This window comes from Ixodes scapularis, unplaced genomic scaffold (assembly GCF_016920785.2).
Source record: "Ixodes scapularis isolate PalLabHiFi unplaced genomic scaffold, ASM1692078v2 PGA_scaffold13__105_contigs__length_92229423, whole genome shotgun sequence".
Taxonomy (NCBI): Eukaryota; Metazoa; Arthropoda; class Arachnida; order Ixodida; family Ixodidae; genus Ixodes; species Ixodes scapularis.
Genome location: NW_024609839.1, coordinates 75207704 through 75226259, shown reverse-complemented (window position 1 = coordinate 75226259; position 18556 = coordinate 75207704). Strand labels below are relative to the sequence as shown.

Sequence of the window (18556 nt, the reverse complement as noted above, 5' to 3'; positions counted from 1 at the left end):
ACCGAAAACGAAACTTCGCAGTCGGGAAGAAAGGTGTCGTCCCTGCTGCGTTCTCCCAGCCAGTGATATACGGTCACTGAAGCCTAGATCAACCGCGCTCTATTTTGCCAGCTGCGGAACGCCGGAAATAGCGAACGGCCGATCAAGTCGTATACAAAAACCGCCTTGACAATTGAAAAATGAATTCCATATTCCCTTGCAAAAAAAAAAAAAAAAAGACTTTTTTGTTTCTGCGATCATTGTCAATATAAGAACCGCAATCCCACGAGGTCACGGCATTGGCTGATAAGAGCGGCAAAGAACAAATCACCAAGCGAGAAACGTGAACCTAATATTTCACAGCCATCACAACTATAGACCGATATATTTTGCACTGCGCGGGCGGAGAAACGAGATTTGCGCATGCGCCGTGCAAGACAGCAGCCCTTCCACAGGCGCAGCGCTTCGGGCGCAGGCTGACGACGGTGTTTCGTGCGGTGGACCAACGTGGCGTCTTGTTTCCTCTCAAACTTCTTCTTTTTTTTTTCTTTTTTAATTCATGTTCGGATGCAAATGCATTCAGTTTCTAAAAGCGCCCTCCCGCGAAGTTTGAATGTCGTTTGTTCTTTTTTTCTTTTCTCCCGTGCACAAGTAAAAAAGAAGAGAAAAAAAAGGGGGGGGGGGGGGGGGGAGAATTTGAAACCGGCTTTATGTTGATTCTGTTTCCCTCAGATGATAAAAGGGGAGGGGAGGGTTTCAATTTCACACTTGCCCAGGAATTATTTTTTTCTCTTCATCGGATACTTTTGACTACGGATTCGGCTCGGTGGAGTGCACACGAACTTGTTGGAACAAACCGCCGACGGTCGGTCGTCTGGTTTCGGCCGAGCCGACGTTTGGCTCATTTGTGTGCCTTCCTTTTCATCTTTTATGTAGCTTCCCTGTTTCTTTTCATTGTCCGTTACTGTTTTGTGTGTATGGTAGCGTTTGTAGTTGTCTGTCTGCAGTGGCGGGGAAACCGACACGGGAAGGCAGTTAAAACTTGAGGTTGGCAGTGCTTCTTTTTAGTTCCTCCCTGGATTTTAGGCTCGTGCTAAGTCGCAGCCGCTCTCCGTTACAATCCGGTTTCTAAAACATAACGCTAATTCTGAATCAGAAAGAAATAAGCGTCCGCGCAGGCTTAAACTTTTCTTTTCGTCCGTTCGGTCGTTAGGTCTGGGCTTCATCTGTTTTGTCCTCATCCTCATTCATTTCTTAGTTAATCGGCGAGAGGGATCGGCGTCGACACTCAGCAGCGCGGTCTCTTTGTCTGCGGAAAAAACCGGTTGCTGGTTAAAAAAAAAAAAAAGAAAAAAAAGTAATTATTATTTTTTGTCCGCTTTGTCATCTGTTTGAAGCTAATTATGCTAACGTTTCGGGGTTCTCAAATGAGTTGTTTGTTTGTTTCTGCCGAGCACGCACGCAGAAAAAGTCGAAAGAAGGTTCGAAGAAACGAAAAAAAGAAATTCTCTTTGCGCAAGTTGCTTTGTAGTCCTCTATAGCATTCCCAACGCAAATAGGACGTTTTTGTTTTTATTTGTTTGTTTTTCTTTTTCTGGTAGGAACGACATTTACCGTTTTTTTCAATATCATCTCCAGCCGGTCCTGAGAATCTCGAGCGGTTTTCCACAAACTCGTCTGTTTAATTGTCTTTTTTTTTATTTTTCAGCTTTTCTTGTTGTGGGCCTAGACATAATGTGTACACTATGTATGCATATACGTGCGCATGAAGGCGCGTTCTCGATATCCCTACAAGATTCGGCCATTTCGTCGTCGTAATGTTTTGTTTCTCCCATCTAAGGCAAAGACATATAAAAAAAAAAGCAGGAAACAAGAAAGGTAAATAATCATAAAATGGGTTGCGACGTGCGTTGTGTAAAGCACCGTGAGGTTCTCACGGACAACATCGCCAGAGCTGATGTTTGTGTTTTTACGTTCGGTATACGAGTGGCATCCATGGTATTATTACTTGTGTTACTGGATGTGGCATTTTTTTTTTTTTATGTGTTATTGCTTCCGAGCCATGTTTTGTTATGATTGTGGTCGTTGTCCTTTACATCTCCTTTGTTTTTTTTTTTTCGGCATTTAGTTGTGCGGAATTACGACGTTGCTTTTCAGCGACGGGTACAGCATTTGTTGTTCAATTCGTTCATTTCGACGACTCCAAGTTGTTCCGTCGTCATGGAGGCCAGCGCGTCTTTGTTTTTCGTTCGTCATCTGCTGCTTGCCGCAATAAATCTAGCGTCGGCTTTCCGAACCTTGATCCTATTGCTCGCTGATTAAAGAACGTAAATAACAACAAAAAGGTAACCTCAAACACTCCCTCCACGAAAAGAAAAAAAAAAAAAAAAAAGAAACCAGACAAAGATGGTCGCCGGAAATGTTTGGGGAGAGGAAGAAAGATGGAGGGGAGGCGTGCCGGCGAGTGTTTACGTGGGTTTTTATTTTCGTCGTCTGCTCGCAGCGGTCGCGTCGTTTACGTCGTCTGCTTGCAGACTTGTTGGTCGCCGCTTTTTTGTTTTATGTACTGGCGTTTATCTTTTTGTTGGAAACGTGGACTGACAGCAATGGGTTTCAGATTCTTTGAATTGTGGAGCTTCATGTTTGAGGCGAAACACCAATAACAATTAATGTGCCAGCGTAAAAACATCGTGCAAAAAAAAAAAAAAAAAAAAAAAAAAAGAAGAAAGTTACACCCGGTGTATGCGCTCTGCTTACTGTCTTCTTTTCCTGTTTGAGAGCTTTATTCCAAAAGGAGCCATGGATCTTCTCGTCGAAGTCTCAATCCGTCCACTTCGTCGAATAGAGCTCGCAGATGTTTATTTTTTTTTTAGCGGCTACTCACTGGAATTTCAAACCGATTCATGGCTGGTTCTCTTCGAAGTCTCCATGTGCCCACTTTGTCCAAAGTACTTCACGCACGCTTATTGCACGATGGGAAACTGCTCGTTTTGACGGCTACCTTTTCGTCTGCGTCGAGGCGCGACGTAGCGATCGGAATGCACCGGAAGGAGAGAGGCGGTCATGGCGGCGGGCGCCGGCGCGTTCTCTGACGTCACTTCCTTCGCTCGCTCGCGCGCGAGACCTCTCCTCCGATATCTTCCTCCTTCATGTCGCTCGCTTCGCCAACAGTCCGCGCGCGCTGCGCTGGCTTTGTGCGGCAGCAGCTGTGTGTGGAGCGGAGAAGGATATTTCCACATTTCGCGCCGTGGCTGTTGCGTGTGTGTTCGTCGGGCACGGCTCCATTTGGAATACGCGCCTTCTCGGCGGACGTGTGACGCGCCTCTCCGTGTCGTCGTCATCGTTGTGTGCTTCCGCGTTGTTATTGCTGCTGGTGCGTGCGTGTGTCGTCGTCATCGTCCTCTGTGGTAACGTCATCAAGTTGTGTGTTCCTTCCCGCTCGGTTTTTTGGGGTGGAGTGTGATTTTTCGGCGGTGGAGTCCTCACTGTGTGACTCGGGCAAGATGTGCAGCAGCAGCAGCGTAAGCCTAGGATGTGAGTATTGGGCCACTTCCATGGAGGCGACGCCGCCCAGCGAACAAAACGTGAACTAGCGAGACGAGTGGTTTGACCCCGTTTCAACTGCGCAGCGGTAACTGGTGCCTCCTAGCGGTCAGGTTGCGAGGCTGAGGTGCACGGTGCTGGAGTGGCGAAGACTCGTAGCCGACGGGATGCAAAATGCATTGAAAGATGCGAGGTTAATGGAACATCACACTTATGGAGTTTACTACAGTAAAGTCACGTAAAATCCTTGTAAAACTAAAAAAAAAAAAAAACGATATGAACTGCAAGCAGTACGTTTCGGTGTGCGGTTATATCACGTTGTTAATTGACCACGAAAAACGTCTATGCGTGTAATTAATAGCATTCCAGCAAAAAAAAAAAAAAAAAAAAAAAAAAAACAGAAGCATTATTTTGCGGAAGTGGTCTGCGCGTTTTCTAGGCAGGAGCGTCGTGGAGCCATACGTCGTGAACACGTGACATGGTGACAGGCCGTGAAGGTCATCGAAACTGCACGAAGAACATCTGTACGCAATCTTGTTTGATGTAGACTTCTTTCGTTGCGCACGTCGAAACACGGTTTGGAGTGCGTTCGGGGTTACCATACGTTTTACTATGCCCTGGTTAAGTCACGTGCCCGTGACGTAGTGGCGGTACGACGCAAAGAAACCGCCTTCGTTTTATTAATTTTTTTTCTTTTAGTAGTACCCGTTGCGCGAACCCTTAACAGCGATAAAGAGGAAACTGGCGACACCAACTTCGTTTCTTTGATTCTGCTGACGTGTTACTATATCGTTTCTACGATTCGTCGATGTTTTACGCCCGAGTCCCACTAGAGCGACAAACAGAGACAACGGACAGCGACGAGCCTCAAACCAGAGTCTTTCGCGATTTGGCAGGCTTTGAAGAATAAAGGAGTCTATGTTTAAACACGAGCATCGTGCGCGCGAGGGTATCTTGGCAGGCTCGCAATCGCTCGCGCTTACTTCACGAGCACCGAGCGACTAAACGCCTGCCAAAGTACCATCGCGGACATGATGCATGTGTTGGATGGAGGCTTGTCGCTGTCACTTGTTTCTGCTTGTCGCTACTTCCCGTCTATAAGTGTTTTTTTTTTTTTTTGTAGTTTTGCGTTTTTCAATTTAGTTGGCGAAAGATAAGTTATTCAATAAGCTTTTCCTTGTAGTTGCACATTTAATTAAGTCAGCAAAATATTAAAAAAAATCATTGTTGCTTTTTTTTTCTTTTTTCTAATAGATAAATGTCAAGATTCGAAGAGGACAAAGGTCAAATTTAGTCAATGTCTGTCGGGCGGAAGATTTTGGCATTATTTTCGGCGCTTCCTCTGTCCGCGGTAAACAGTGTTTTGGTGGAGGCCGATGCGCGAGCTTCGGCGTCGATTTAATTGCGACCTTTAATTGGGTGCGGTGTACGGCGCCGATTAGACGATCCGTACTGCGTGCGTAGTAGCGGACGCTTTGCGTCGCGTCGTAATTACGTAGGCGTTTTCGGTTGGCCGGGTTCAGCGACACGTTCTGATGACGTCACCCCTTTTTTTTACATTTTGTAAAGTGGTTCAGCTTGTTGTTTCAAACATGTAAACAAATAAACATGATTTTTGAAGGTTAGAGAATTTCAGTAGTGAGATAAGGACAGAAGGACAATGTTTATTACTTTAATTTTTGGTGCCTGGGCATTGGAGCTTTTTTTTTTTTTGTCATTTGTCACGGATGAGTTCCGATAAACCCAGCTTAAAATGTTACCTTGAGTCGGCGCATGTTTGATCTTGTCGAACTTGTTGATTGAATCTAGGTCTTCGTTTGCATTGCTAATTTTCGAGTGGGCCTTTTTTAGTTACTGTTTTTACAAGTAAGGATGACACGGCAGTTGCTGTTGTTGAAAGTAATTTGTTTCCTTAGAAGGGTATTTTCATCAGCGACGAAAATCAATGCATGTTCGGTTTCTCCAAATCATCCACTCGTTCCATAAAACCTTTAATATCGTGGTTTCTTTCCTTTTTATATAATTTTTCTGCTACATTGCGTTTTCATTTTTGCGAAAAAAAAAAAAACGACTCCAAATCATTTTTTTTTTTTTTAAATCCCGTTCGTTTTCTCGCCAGATACAACACTTGGCACGCGCCGATTCGTCGAAACTCGTATACGGTATATATGTTTCTTACCTCTCCAAAAGCGACGTTGATTTCCAAAACGAGGCCGCGTCTGTCCAGCTGTTGCGAGTTCCCCCTCGTTTTTACGGCTTCGAGGTGTCAATACTCAATACCTCCTTTTTGCTTCTCTCTTTTTTTTTCTTTGATCTCCAATTTAGTGGAAGTCTTTTGAAGCGACTGCGGTTCTCTTAGCCGAATCTTGCTTTCTTTTGAGGGGGTACGCTTCCAGCGACGCCATTCGGCCTTCGCCTCCAATTCGGTGTCGTGTTCTCGCTCTCTCTCCTTGACCTTCCGTCTTCGTGACCTTTTTTTGTCTATCTCTTTCTTTCATCCTTCCCTCCCGCTTTGTTTTTATCCCTCCGTCTTCATTACGGCCGCTCGGTGATTGCGTAGCGAGCCGTTTTGACGGCTCTGTCGTGCTTCGTGGGGGCTCGCCGGCATGGCCCGAAAGACGCATACGACGCGAGTAGCGTGCTGACTGGAACGAGCTCGTTTTTCTTTTTTTCTAATTATGTTTTTTTACATTTGTTATTTTCTCTTCGGGAGGTTATACTTCCACTCATTTGAACCCCTTTTCTTTTTTTTCTTTTTTTGTAAGTTTCGTTTTTGTGTGTGTGTGTGTGGTTGGGAGTCTTTTATCGTTGCTGCTCTCCTTGCCTTTGTGTGTGACGCGGTGATATTACGTGCGTACGTTGCGTCAGAGTTTGAACGTGGCGGAAGAGATCATTGTAGTCTTTTTCCTTTTTTTTTTTTTTATCGCGATGTGTTTTACGGCTGGCTTGCGCGAGAGTGCGTCACGAAACAATTGTCGCACGTCGGGCTAAAGTTCCGGTAATTAATGATCAATAATTAATCGCGATAACTAATTATGAGGAATGGGATATACTCGTCATTCGGCCGCACGCTCTCTCCCGCGCCTTTATCTGTAAAATTAAAATGCATTCTTCTCTTTTCAACAGTTTTTTTTTCTTTTTTTTTAACACGATATTTGAGAAATTAGAAACACGGATTAGTGACGACGTAAAAAATTAAGATACATTTTTTTTTTTTTTTTGCTTTTCGCTGTCTTTTTAAGGAACCAGAAAAACAAAACGAAAATATTTGCAATCTCAAATCTCGGCCGAATCTGCGTGCATGCCATACTTTGTTGGGAACACTCTAAAAGTTCTGGAGCGCCCGCTCTCCCGCAAAGCAGATTAGGAGAGCCAATCGCTACAATCCACGGAGGCTTCTCGGCCAACGAACCAATAAGAACAGACAAGAACGCAGGAGAAGGAATCACACGCGGGGGCGTGGCTCGTGACGTCAGCGCCTCTCGATTCGTGATTGGCCCTCCGTCGGTAACGAGATGCGCACAACTCGACGCAACGTCCGCCGCGTGTTTTTTTTTTCTTTTTTTTTTAATTGCTGGGGGGTGTGAAGCGAAGTTCCGGCGATCACGGCGTGCAGCGTTTTGTGTAAAGTCGCCCCCACGTATCGGAACGCGGTATAAATCATCGTCCGAGTCAGGGACATGAAGTCCATACCGCAGCCAGCTGGCAGTAAGATAGAGCGGTTACCGGGCCCAAAACCACAAACCAATGCACCGACGGTGTGTTTTTAATGGCGTTTAGCACGAATCAATTTGTACATACACAACGCGCGTGAGGTCGACCGGTTGCGCTGGATTGGCCAGGCGCCATAGAGAGAGGGAGAGCTATATTTTGTGTACCGTCGACAAGGTTTCGGCGTTTCTCTTGCGTCTGCTTCGCCCAAAAGTCGGACCGTAGGGTTATATTGGCGAGGAAGTACGGGGAATGCTTTGTTGCCCCAGCCTGTTCCTGCTCCAGCCTGTTCCTGCTCCCTCCCCCCCACGGGGCTAGCTGTTTAGCCGAAATGAGGCTCGTGGACTCGTCACGAGTTCGGTTACGCCAGCCGGCCGAGCGCCACGTCAGAAACACGAAACAAACAATTGACGTTGTTGACCCCTCGTGGGTTTCGTTTTCGACTTGGCCGATAGGGGCTCGATGGTAGGACGAATCTTCTCCCTAGAGAGCCTAAAATGTAAGAGAGAACTTGAAAACCTTGGGGGAGCGCTCGTCCATTGGTCGACCCTTCTGGGAGCTCGTGTTGCAAACGTCGCAGCCCATAAACCACGTGACCCCGACCAGCAGTTGGAAACTCTCTGAAATGTAGGCTTTTTTTGTTTTGCTCCTCCCCAGTAGTATACTCCATCGCCTTCTTTTTTTGCTAAAACAAAAGAAGCAAAAAGAAAACACCTGCGCGTTCCGCGATGTCTGTTTCTGCGGGGAAGGGGAAATGAAACAAAGAAACGAGAGCGGGGATCGGGTCGATGGATGGGGCGAGGGGTGGAAACGGAGAAAGTCGTCGACTGAATTCGAGAGTATGACCGAACTCCAGCTTCGTTACCGTGCTATTCTCCTCTTTGTTTTTTACAAGGTGGTAACCGGCCGTATGTATCGCTGAAAGGTGTTTTGTTTTCTCCGCAATTGCCTCCACGAGTTCGCAAGGCGGCCGCGCTCAGAATGTTTTTTTTTATACGTTTTATTTTGATGTGGAAATATAATGTAAACTGTTTTCTTCCATCTTCCTCTCTTTTCGAGACAAAATGGCGCTAAAATAGACGAAGGACACAAAACAGCACTGTACGTTACTATGGGCTGAAACAGTCCTTCATGGTTCTACTTCTTTCGTGGACTACTTGCCAGTTTTTGGAGAGCTGTTTCTTTGTGTCCGTCTAATTTACCACTGTTTTGCTCAAAAAAAAAATATATAAAAATAAACAGAACGCAATATACATCAAGCCGAAATCATAAAAGAAAAAAAAAACTTAGTTTTAAAATAAAATTTAAAAATACTTGAGGTTTTTTTTTTTTTCCTCCTCCACCTAATTAATTACTGTTCTGGTCTCCGTCGTATTCATTAGTTGGGAGACCGTTTGCGGCGCTCAGCTCGCTTTGTCCGCTTTCAGTGAACCGATCTCGCGTTATCCGCGCACTGTCGCTCCCTTTTTACAGTTACACCAAGTCCGCTAGGTTCGCAGAATATGCCGTTCTTTCTTCGCCACCGCCGTCCGTTGCTTGTTTCGGTTACGTGCTCGAGAAACGCTGTTGGCTGCTGATCAAATTCTCTCTGCCTCTCTCTCTCTCTCTCCTCTTTCCCTCTCTCTCTCTCTCTATTGCTCGCTCGTTTTCTTACAGTTCGAGTTTTCCTTAAATGCTTGGTTCTTTTTTTTGTGTTGGTGTGTGTCAGTGATTGAACGAGAGCGACTGGCACAGACGACCATTAGCTGGAAACAATTAATGCTCTCTGTTTTTGGTATCCTTATTTATTTTCTTACAAATTATCGTGGCTTGAGCCTCGAGAGCGGGTCGCTTCGACGGAAGCCTGTGACGAAACGTTTCGGTTCTTTCGATCGAGTTTAAATAATATTCCGACTCGGTAACCTTCTTAATTTATCGAGAAAATACTGCGGGCATGTTGATTAGGCCCGTCTGGGCACGGATCAGTAATTAGAATTAACGTAAAACTGACGCAACGAGCGCGTTTCAGCCATCGTTTTACATTCAACGAAATACAAAATGAGAAATTTTGCAAAACTATACTCAAACTGTGTCAGTTACCGTGGTACCACCACTTGTAAAGCAAACTTTTGTTATTTGAGTCGGCAGCACCTTTGCGTTCGTCGCAAATTTTTTCCCCGTTATTTCGTAAGCTTGGGCGAAAGCCGTTTGACCTTTACGAGTAATATTTGTGTACAAAAAGCTCCTGCTTGTACTTTTCTAGCTTTCCCCACGTCTTCGAGCGCGATCGTAAACGGTTTTTTTTTCACGCGTGTCGTGATCTTTATTTGAAAACAAAACCCCTCGTTGACATTTAAAAAAAAAAAAAATGTTAGTGCAGTTTTTGTTGGGGTTTCCTTGTCATTTTATTCCCTTTTTCTGCTTCTACCAAAGCAGTCGTCCTTTTTGTAAGCGGTACTCGCTTTTCTCTAAGTGGTACTCAGCCTTTTCGTAAGCGGCACTGGATTTTACCTAAGCGCTCCTTGGTTTGTTTCTATCTTGCAGGGGCAGCAGTCTTCAGGATGACTTGGAGATGAGCGACAGCGATGATGAGCAGGTGAATATCTGTCACGTAATCGTTGAGGCTAAAAGTGTCTCGACCCAATTTGTTTATTGCGCAATGGGAAATTCGACCGTGCTGATTTTGACTTTGAGTTCTGGGAAGCATGTCTAGTAGTGCCACCTGTCTGACTTATACGACTCTACTATTTCTTTTTTTTTTTTCCCCGGTCATTTTAGGAGCCACCCTTGCGGAAATCATCGTCGTCACTTGGCTTTTCCAGTTCCAAAATCACGTAAGTTAATCCCTTGTTGCTCTTTTTTTTTTTTTTTAATGTCGATTGCGTGAACTTTTGGTAGATGTGTGCGTATTTGGTCAGTTACCGATGATAATTTAAGATTGTATTCCGCAACGCTGTGTTTGAGAGGTGGCATCCCGAACCTCCGTCTTTTTTTTTACTGCCTTTGTGTTACGGGACGAAATTCGCCGTTGCGTTGTCTGGCGGCGGCTTACCGCTGAGATCGATCGCCTCGTCCGCTGATACGCTTATAAAATAGCCGGTTTATACGTCGCGTAGTTGCGCTATGGATAAATCTCTTCGAGATAAAAATCGTTCTTTTTTTGTTTTTGTTTGGGGGGGAGAGTCGGGGGAGACGTTGAAGTGGTGGAAGAGCTTTTACGTGAGCTGTGTGTAATATGTTTTTGACCATCTAGATATTATATATATATATGTATATGAACTTACAGCTTATTGTAACAAAAGAAAAAAAAAAGCAGATAAAAAGATTATATTCTTGCGATGCAGTCTTTCGGGTCAAATTCGATAAATGGTGCTGGCTGCCTAAAAAAAAGAAAAAAATGGCGGCGCGGTCGTTTTTGTGTGCGCGTGTTTGGAGTCACGGAGTGAACGAATTGTTCGCGAGGAATGGTTTTTCTTTTTCTTTTTCCGCTTACTCGCCCTTTTTTTCCTTTATCTTTGACCGGAGGAGAAAAGATTTATGAAGCGGATTTCTCGGAGGAGTTGTGCGTGGCGTTGTGTTTGTCACTTAATCACTCTCCCGCGCCATCGTGGGGGAAAAAAAAGAAGAGAAAAAGAGCGAACCAAAAAGGCGCGGAGCTCGGCTGGTTTTCATTTCCGGTTTGGTGTTTGTGTCCGTAGTAGACGGACGTGTGTGCGTGTGTCTGGGGTTTTTCTTTTTTTTTTCGGGGGGGGGGGGGGGGGGGGAGGGGGGGGGGAGAAAACGAGAGAATGGCTTCCGGTGATTGGTTCGCGGAAGCAACCAATCAGCGTTGGAGGAAGCAGGATGCGTCTGGCTAGCTGTTGGGTAGTGTCGAGTTTTTCGGTGGTCCCGTCGCGTCCGGACCCCCTCGGCAGCATTTTTTCCTTTAATTATTATTATTCTTTTTTTTTGTGTACTTTATCGTCTGCATAGGCGAGCCCTGTTTGCCGGCAAAGGTGGTGGTTTGGTTCGGAAAGGTTATGACCTCATCCGGTCATGGATGAGCTGTTCTTAAAAACCTCAATATTCGTTTTTCGGCAAAAGGAAATAAACGAAACAACTTGCAAATTGTTTGTGACACAAGAGCGTCTAAAATGCTCACATTGCATAAAAACGCAAGTTTACAAGATGAACATTTTGAGAAAAATAACGCAGAAAGAAATCAGGTTAAAGGTTCCTCAACACCTACTTGCCGAAATGGAGATGAAAAATAGTCATGTAGTACGGGACTAAGTATGGCATAACAACAAATTCGAAATCCCCCCCCCCCCCCCCCTCCCTCCCTTGGGGTGGGGTCATATTTTTGTTTTGTTTACACCGTGTTGCGATCAAATTTCTTGTTTCTCTTTTTTTTTTTTTCCTTTCCGTTTTAAGCGGCTTAGAAAACCCCAGTATTCTTTTTTTTGCACAGTGTACGGTGTACGTCCAAAGTGTGGTTTGCTAGAGTCTGTAATTTTCTTATGGGTATTGTTTTGAAGCCTTGCAGGCTTAATGCAGTTACAAATGGTGCAAAAGGAACACTGTCTTGTCAATGACAAAAGGAAAAATAGCTTAAATTTTTTTGCTGATACTACACTAGCACTGTCTTATTGTTCCTTATGGTATTTTTTCCATGTAAACCAATGTCATGTATACTTTCTTTTTTTGTCAGGTAGTGGTGAGGAAAAGGAATATACGGGTCTACCGGAAAGCAGAGGTCAACCCTTTTGTGGTTTACTGCGGGACAAACGTTGGTATATCGGGAATGACAGTTTACTTCCTCTCTGAAGCCTGGCACATAACATTTCCGACTTTAAGGGAGGCTTTGTTTTGTCAGGGACAAGGACGAATATTCATTTCACCCTAAAAATATGAGGCTAAACTAAATCTTCTTTAAAATATGAATATTTATTTACTCGTAGCGAGACCTCGTGCTTGGTACTGGCAGGGCGAGTTGAGATGATTCTAAAAATATGGCACTAGGTTCGTTTAGCTTGCTTTCTTCGTTCCACAGTCTAAAGCACATTGTTTTGTTTGCCTCTGAGAAGGGCAGGGTTTTGATCTGCTTGGGCCAGGGCCACGTCCAGAAATAGGTCGGCAGAGCGGTGCTGGGGCGCGTGTCACTTTCTCCCGTATCTTTGCCGAGAGGATCCACTGTGGCACCGCACTGCCCCAGTTGTTTCCAGCATCCGTTGGTGGCAGCTTTTTGCGAGCTGGCATTTCTCCTTCACGTCGAACTAGTGTTGGGTGCTGTCAGGACATCTTTCGTCACTTTACGACTCTGGGTGGTAGTTGTCTCCAGCCTAAGAAGAGACATTCATCGCCTCCGAAAAGTGGCCGTGATTATGGTTGTCTTGGGAATCTGCCAACGGCGCTCTCTCGTGTTCGCACAAAGTGCGTCGCCCACGGGATGTTTTATTCTCGCTTTCATTGGCGGGTGGATTTCTTCAAAACGGCGGCATCCCCGATTTTATGAACTCTTCCTCGTTCGGCTCTCGGATTCTCGGTAGTCTTCGCAAGACAAGACTCGAAATCGGACCGAAGAGGACTGTGGCCGACCATAGTTTCGGTTGGGATCTCCAGTTTGATCTTTTATTTGTGCCGGGCAAAACTCTCAAATGTGTCTTAGCCTGTAGTTGGTGGCAGGTTAAGAACCCTGAAAACGCTCCCCGTCCAGCACTTAAAAAAAAAAGTATAATGAAGAACGCTGTTTCTTTTCTACCTTCACTGACTTGCTTTGAGAGCTATGCCTCGTTTCTAAAGGGGTATTCACACGAAGGAGAACTCCGTGGACGGATGTCGTGACGTCAACAGCTTGCGGAACTCCGTCCTCAGATCTAGCAGTTGCATGGACGGCAGTGAGCGGCGATATGCCGTTATGGTAGCACCGCTGCTGGAAACTGACGACGACGACATTCTACCTTCTAAAAGAAGGTGCTGGGTGAAAGGTTTGATGCAGAACAAAGAACTTGGGACTCAGAACCAGTTGTACAAAGAGCTCCTTGAAGGCGACACCGCAAAGTATCGACACCTTCGGGTGCCCTATGCCGTCTTCATCGAACTACTGGCCCGCGTCCGTCCACGTATACAGAAGCAGGAAACAAATATGAGGCGTAGTGTGAGGTTCTGATCGTGCCTTTAATGTCAGCAGCCACAGAGTGCATAACTGCATTGAACACAGACGTCACTCACCCACTGTGTATGGCGCAATTTGCGGAAACCGTGCGATCATTTCTCTGGCAGGTTTTTTTTCCCATATCAATGTCTTGATGTTTCTTCTTAAGGAGAGATTGCTGTCATTTAACTCTGCCATTTTATGCGGAACTTTAACAACAGGAACGGCGCAGGCGATTTCTTCTGAAGTGTGCGAAAAGAGCGCGGAGGCGCCCGTGGCTAGACGAGGCAAGAGAGTACCGCTAAAAGCAGCGTAAAGCGAACTACTCTGCTGCCCACCTGCGGAGTGTTTGTGCTGACAAAACGAACCCTTTGCGCCTCCGCCAAGGAGGAGGATGGCGCCGCGGGGCATCAAGAAAGTTTGATGTATGTCTCACGTGATGCGCGCTCCGCGGAGGAAAGTGGCAGATTTCTCCTTCACGTGACTACCCCTTAACCATCACCTCTTTTGCTCCACGCAGGCCTCCCAATGAGAAGGTTCTTCAGCCCCCGCCGCTGGTCGGGAAGATGTCTTCGTCGGAGTCCAGTTCGAGTGACTCGGAGGACTCTTCTTCGGCCTCGGGTTCGGAGAGCGAGTCCGAGAGTTCGGAGAGCGAAGCTTCCGCTCCGGAGACAAGTCGCGAGGTAGGCGCACTTTTGTTTCTTCTCCGCTCGTGCTGCATGTGCCGTGACAACTGCGTCTCCAGTATTGGCTGTGCTCGAAAAATTTATTCGATTTATTCGAAATTCCTTGGCCGCTACCACCGAGGAACGGGCTGTCAGACGTTTGCAAGCAGAAAATCTCTCGCACCTCTCTCTTGTTCCCATAAAAATGCAAACCAAAACCTGATGTCTCCTTGTGCATTCCAGCCGAGCACGCAGAGCTGGAAGCTGGCGAACTTCATCGACAAGCGCAGCTCTCCGGCCGCCCTGGGGGCGGTGCTACCAGCCGGCGGCGGCTGCTCCGGCCAGTCGAGGGGCCCCACCGACCCCTGTGATTCGCTCGTGGACGAGGACTCCTTCACCCCAATCCTGTCGCAGTTCCCCAACCAAGATCCCGACCTCGGCCTCATGCTCAAGAGGTGAGAGACCATGAGGGAGAGAGAACACCGCGTCATGGTGCTAGAGCGCGTCTCCGACTCTCGTGTTTACCGCATTCTCAAAAGTGGTCCTTCGAATTCGGCTTGTCGACATTGTAAACGTCTTGTGCTGTTGTCTGTTGCGGTAGCTCGGCAGCCGAGGCAAGACACGTTCTAGGCGCCCTACCTGTGGTGTAGACCACACAACGTTCTTGTGGCCTTTGTCGTATCCTGAGCGGGTTTTCAGCGGATCACAAGCTCTGCGTCTCTTCCCTCGCAGCCCGAGCCCGCAGGGTCTGGACCTAGTCCGCTCGCCGGTGGGCAAGGCAGCTTCCTTCCTCTCTCCCGTTCGATCCAGTCCATCGCAAAGTCCGGCGCCGGAACGGCACGAGCCACCAGCGCCCGTGACCAAGTCATCCGCGGCGCCGGCTTCCGACGACGACGAAGGGCCCTGCCAGCTCCAGAATGGCCGAATCACCATGCGGCTGGGCAAGCCGCAGGGCAAGACGGACCCGGAGACGCCTCTGTCGAAGCCGGATGTGCAGCTGGACCCGACGGTCAAGCGCGCCTCCTGGCCCTCGAAGGGCTCGAAGAAGGAGACTGCCCAGCTCCCACTCCCGACGCCGGCGACACCAACCAAGCAGCGGAGCAAGCCAGATCCAGTGGCCAAGCCAGAGCCAGCGAGGGAGCCGGCCCGGCCCGCTTCCAATCCTTCGAAGCGGACCCACTCGGACCGCTACAACGAGAAGCGTTCCAAGCTGCACAAGCCGCGTGTCGTGCTCTCGGACTCGTCGAGTGACGACGAGGGTCCCAGCCTGGCTGCCGCCGCCAAGGAGCGCCTGTCGTCAGCTGCTCCTACGGCAGACAAAGACCGCGGCGGCAGCAAGGGCGCCGTTCCGCCGCAGCGGGGACGCCCCAAGTCTTCGTCGTCCTCACGGAGCGCCGGCTCAAAAGGGCACAAGGGGGCGCCCCCCGCAGCCACCCCTGGCGTTCCGCGGACTCCCCCCGAACCTCCCGTGCTGCTCTCGCCCATCGGGCAGCGGTGCGACGGCAGCTCCACCGACGTGAAGGAGAGTGTGAGCGCGGCCGCGACAAACGGTGTGGTTGTGGTGAACATCCCGCTCAGCCGGCTACTCCGGCCACCGGGTAGGCTTGCGGTCCCGGGGCGGCGGCCCCCTTCACCGCCGCCTTCGCCCTCCAAGTCCAGGGAACACTCGCGGGATGCGGAACCAGGTACGGTCGTCGCCACGGCCATCAAGTCTGAGGCGGTGAGGGTAAAGCAGGAGCCACCCGTTGCGGCGGCGCCCGCGTCCAAGGGCAAGAGTACGTCCAAGAGAAAGAGCACGGGGGAGGCGGCAGGTGGCCGCGAGCGCGAGAAGAAACGGCGGCTGTCTGCCGGCTCGTCGGGTTCCGTCAAAGTCAAGCGGGAGTGAGTACCGTTTCTCATTTGGTGGGTGCGAGGGAGAGTCTCATGTTAGATTTATCCACACATCTTGCATCACTCTACGCTCGATGCACGCCATCTTATTCGATCTATGAGCCTATTTGAACCTTGCATTCTCTTTCGATTGCGTAAGCTGGTGTGGGTAAGTTTGTACGAGCCCACTGGTGATCGTCTGAAAACAAAGCGCAGCAAGACCTCTCATGGTATTTTTGGGAAAAAATATTCACTGCATAAGTATCTGCACCTGTACCTGAAATACCTGTATGAGCAGTACAAGCCTTCTCACTATATCCATATCTTTATCTTATCAGTTTTGAAGTTGTATCTGCTATGGGCTCTTCCCATCACTGGAAATGACGTCCGTTGTTGATGTTGTAGTTGTTGTCGTCCATGTTGTATCAAAGTGAAAATAGCCTGTAACAAAATGTCGTCGTAGCACTGTGAATGCCAAGAGCTCATGCCGGGAGACACGCTTTCATGCGCTCAGAAACAAAAAAAAAAAAAGGAATTCGGAAGGAAATGGAACAAAATAACAAAACTGTTTGGAACCAAATACAGACGTCTATCTTGTTTTGAGCACTTTTGTTCGCGCACCCCACTGCCCCAGGGAGTGTGAACATGTCGCTGACGCCCAACGGCCTTGCCGTGACGTGTCACAGCTATCGCTCTGACCGTACTGTCGATGTACACGGGACTGCTAGATTTTTATTACAGAGAGGCTCATCACGCTCATTGACATCCCCCTACGGCATCCTCCGGGAACAATTACTGTGAAGTTAGGCTTGACTTCTGAGCTTGTGTAGTTTCTTGCTCTCTGTTATACAAGGCACTGCCTCTGCACGTTGAAAATAATGTTTGCGTACAAGTAAAGCACTGTTGATGATTAATGAGAGTTTTGGGATCTCCCCTGTTTCAAGGGTGTGAACGTGTTCCTTCACGAGGAAGTGAGAAAGCTCTCTAAAAGTGTGGTTTTCCACTCCCAAGGGTCTTAGTATGTTTCACAGGCTTTCACGTATATCTTGGAGCAAATGTTTAGTGTTCAGTGTTCTTGAAAGGCATTTTTAAAAGGGAGGCGGGGGGGGGGGGCGAGGGAGGGAGGGAGGGAGGGAGGGAGGGAGAGAAAACAATTTACGTAGACAATGCATAGTCATATCTCCAGTGAGTCAAATCAAAACGCTTGAAAATTGCCAAGTTGACAGTTTGATTAATCATGATCAAAATATATTATGCAGGAAACTATCCCATTACAAGGAGCAATAAAAAAAAAATTCAACTTTATTGCTTTTTTCTTTTTCAATTAATGAATATTGCTCTTCTGGTGTGTTGTGCATAGTTCAATTATGTTTTTTTTTTTTTTACAAGGCGTAGCATTCAGAAACCAACTTTGCTACTTGGGCAGGTCTGTTTCGTCAGTTTGTGGAGCACTGATTTAAACATCCGTTTGTTTACGAGCACAAAATCAAAAGCAGCAGCCAAAATGAGACCTACTTAAATGTCCATTGCGAGGGAAACGTTCTGTCCTAATCCAGCACAAACTTCTCCGCAGGCCCTCCGACGTCCGTCCCGAGGAGGAGGCCGAGAGTCGTCACGCCTGGGGTCCGACGGAGCCGCACCGTTCGTGCGGAAGTCCCTCGAGCCTGAGCTCCTACTCGAGCCAGCGGAGCGGATCACGTCAGCACCGCTCCAAGCCGTCCTCGAGCAAGGCGAACCGTTCCGACAAGTCGGCCGTGCGCCGGGACGCGGCTTCGGCTGCGGCTGCGGTTCCGGCCGACGCGGTCAACGGCGGCAAGAAGAACCACCATCACCACCACCGGGAGAAGAAGGAAACGTCTCGGAGCAGCAAGGACGGGGCCCCGGCGCGCGGAGGCATCGCCGAGGAGCGCGGCTCGGATCCGACGGGTGCGGCGGTTGCGGTCGTCGGCGCGGATCCTCTCTGTTCTAGTCAGGTGCGTGCTGGTTTTGTTCTCGACTGCAGATGAGGTAAACGGATTCCTCTATTGATCTTTGGTTGATTGTGAAGTCCCGTCGCGGTATACACGTTCCTGTCTTCGCTGCCGCTTTTTGGACTGTCTCTTAACTCGTTGCTTGTAGGTGAAGGTATCGCTCCTCTCGTATCATGCCGCAGTGTACCACGTGTCGACACTTCGTAATTCTAGGTGAACATGTGGATAGTACACACAATTAGCGCGACAGGGGACAAACACAGGTGTGATGTGTTCGTCCCCTGAAGATGTGGATGTCTGTAAAAAAAGGCTCGTTGAACTGCAGTGTCTTTTCGGAGTACACATAGAAGAAGCCAGCACCTCAACAAAAGTTGTAAAAAATAAAAGCTGGCAACAGAAGAAAAAAAAAACAAAACTGACATTTGTTGCACATCATAAACTTTAGCTTAAAAAGTCAGCAAGAAGAAATATAATCTTCCCGGCTAACGTTTTAAGTTTGCAAGGCAGTGAACAAGCATCAGATGTCGTTACGCGTGCCATACGTCTGCTGCAAACAGCAAAAAGAAAGAAAGAAGAGTAAGACCAATGCAGCTGTTAGAACCCCCCCCCCCTCCCCCCCTCTGATTTTGATTTGTCACAGCTGGGTCCTGGTGTTTCGCGACAAAATGTTTGCAGCTTCCGTTTCACACTCCCTCAAATACTGTAAA

At 47.8% G+C, this 18556-nt stretch overlaps 1 protein-coding gene across 1 annotated transcript in view; it reads left to right on the top strand.

Annotated features, from left to right (window-relative positions):
* LOC121835564 (AF4/FMR2 family member 1-like) overlaps positions 1 to 18556 on the top strand; it is a 137868-nt gene that overhangs the window by 109198 nt on the left and 10114 nt on the right. Inside the window, exons 9-14 of the mRNA XM_042289968.1 lie at positions 9757 to 9808; positions 9991 to 10046; positions 13866 to 14028; positions 14254 to 14465; positions 14743 to 15891; positions 17453 to 17852. Of these exons, the coding sequence (XP_042145902.1) occupies positions 9757 to 9808; positions 9991 to 10046; positions 13866 to 14028; positions 14254 to 14465; positions 14743 to 15891; positions 17453 to 17852 (2032 nt within the window). The remainder of the gene's footprint in view (positions 1 to 9756; positions 9809 to 9990; positions 10047 to 13865; positions 14029 to 14253; positions 14466 to 14742; positions 15892 to 17452; positions 17853 to 18556) is intronic.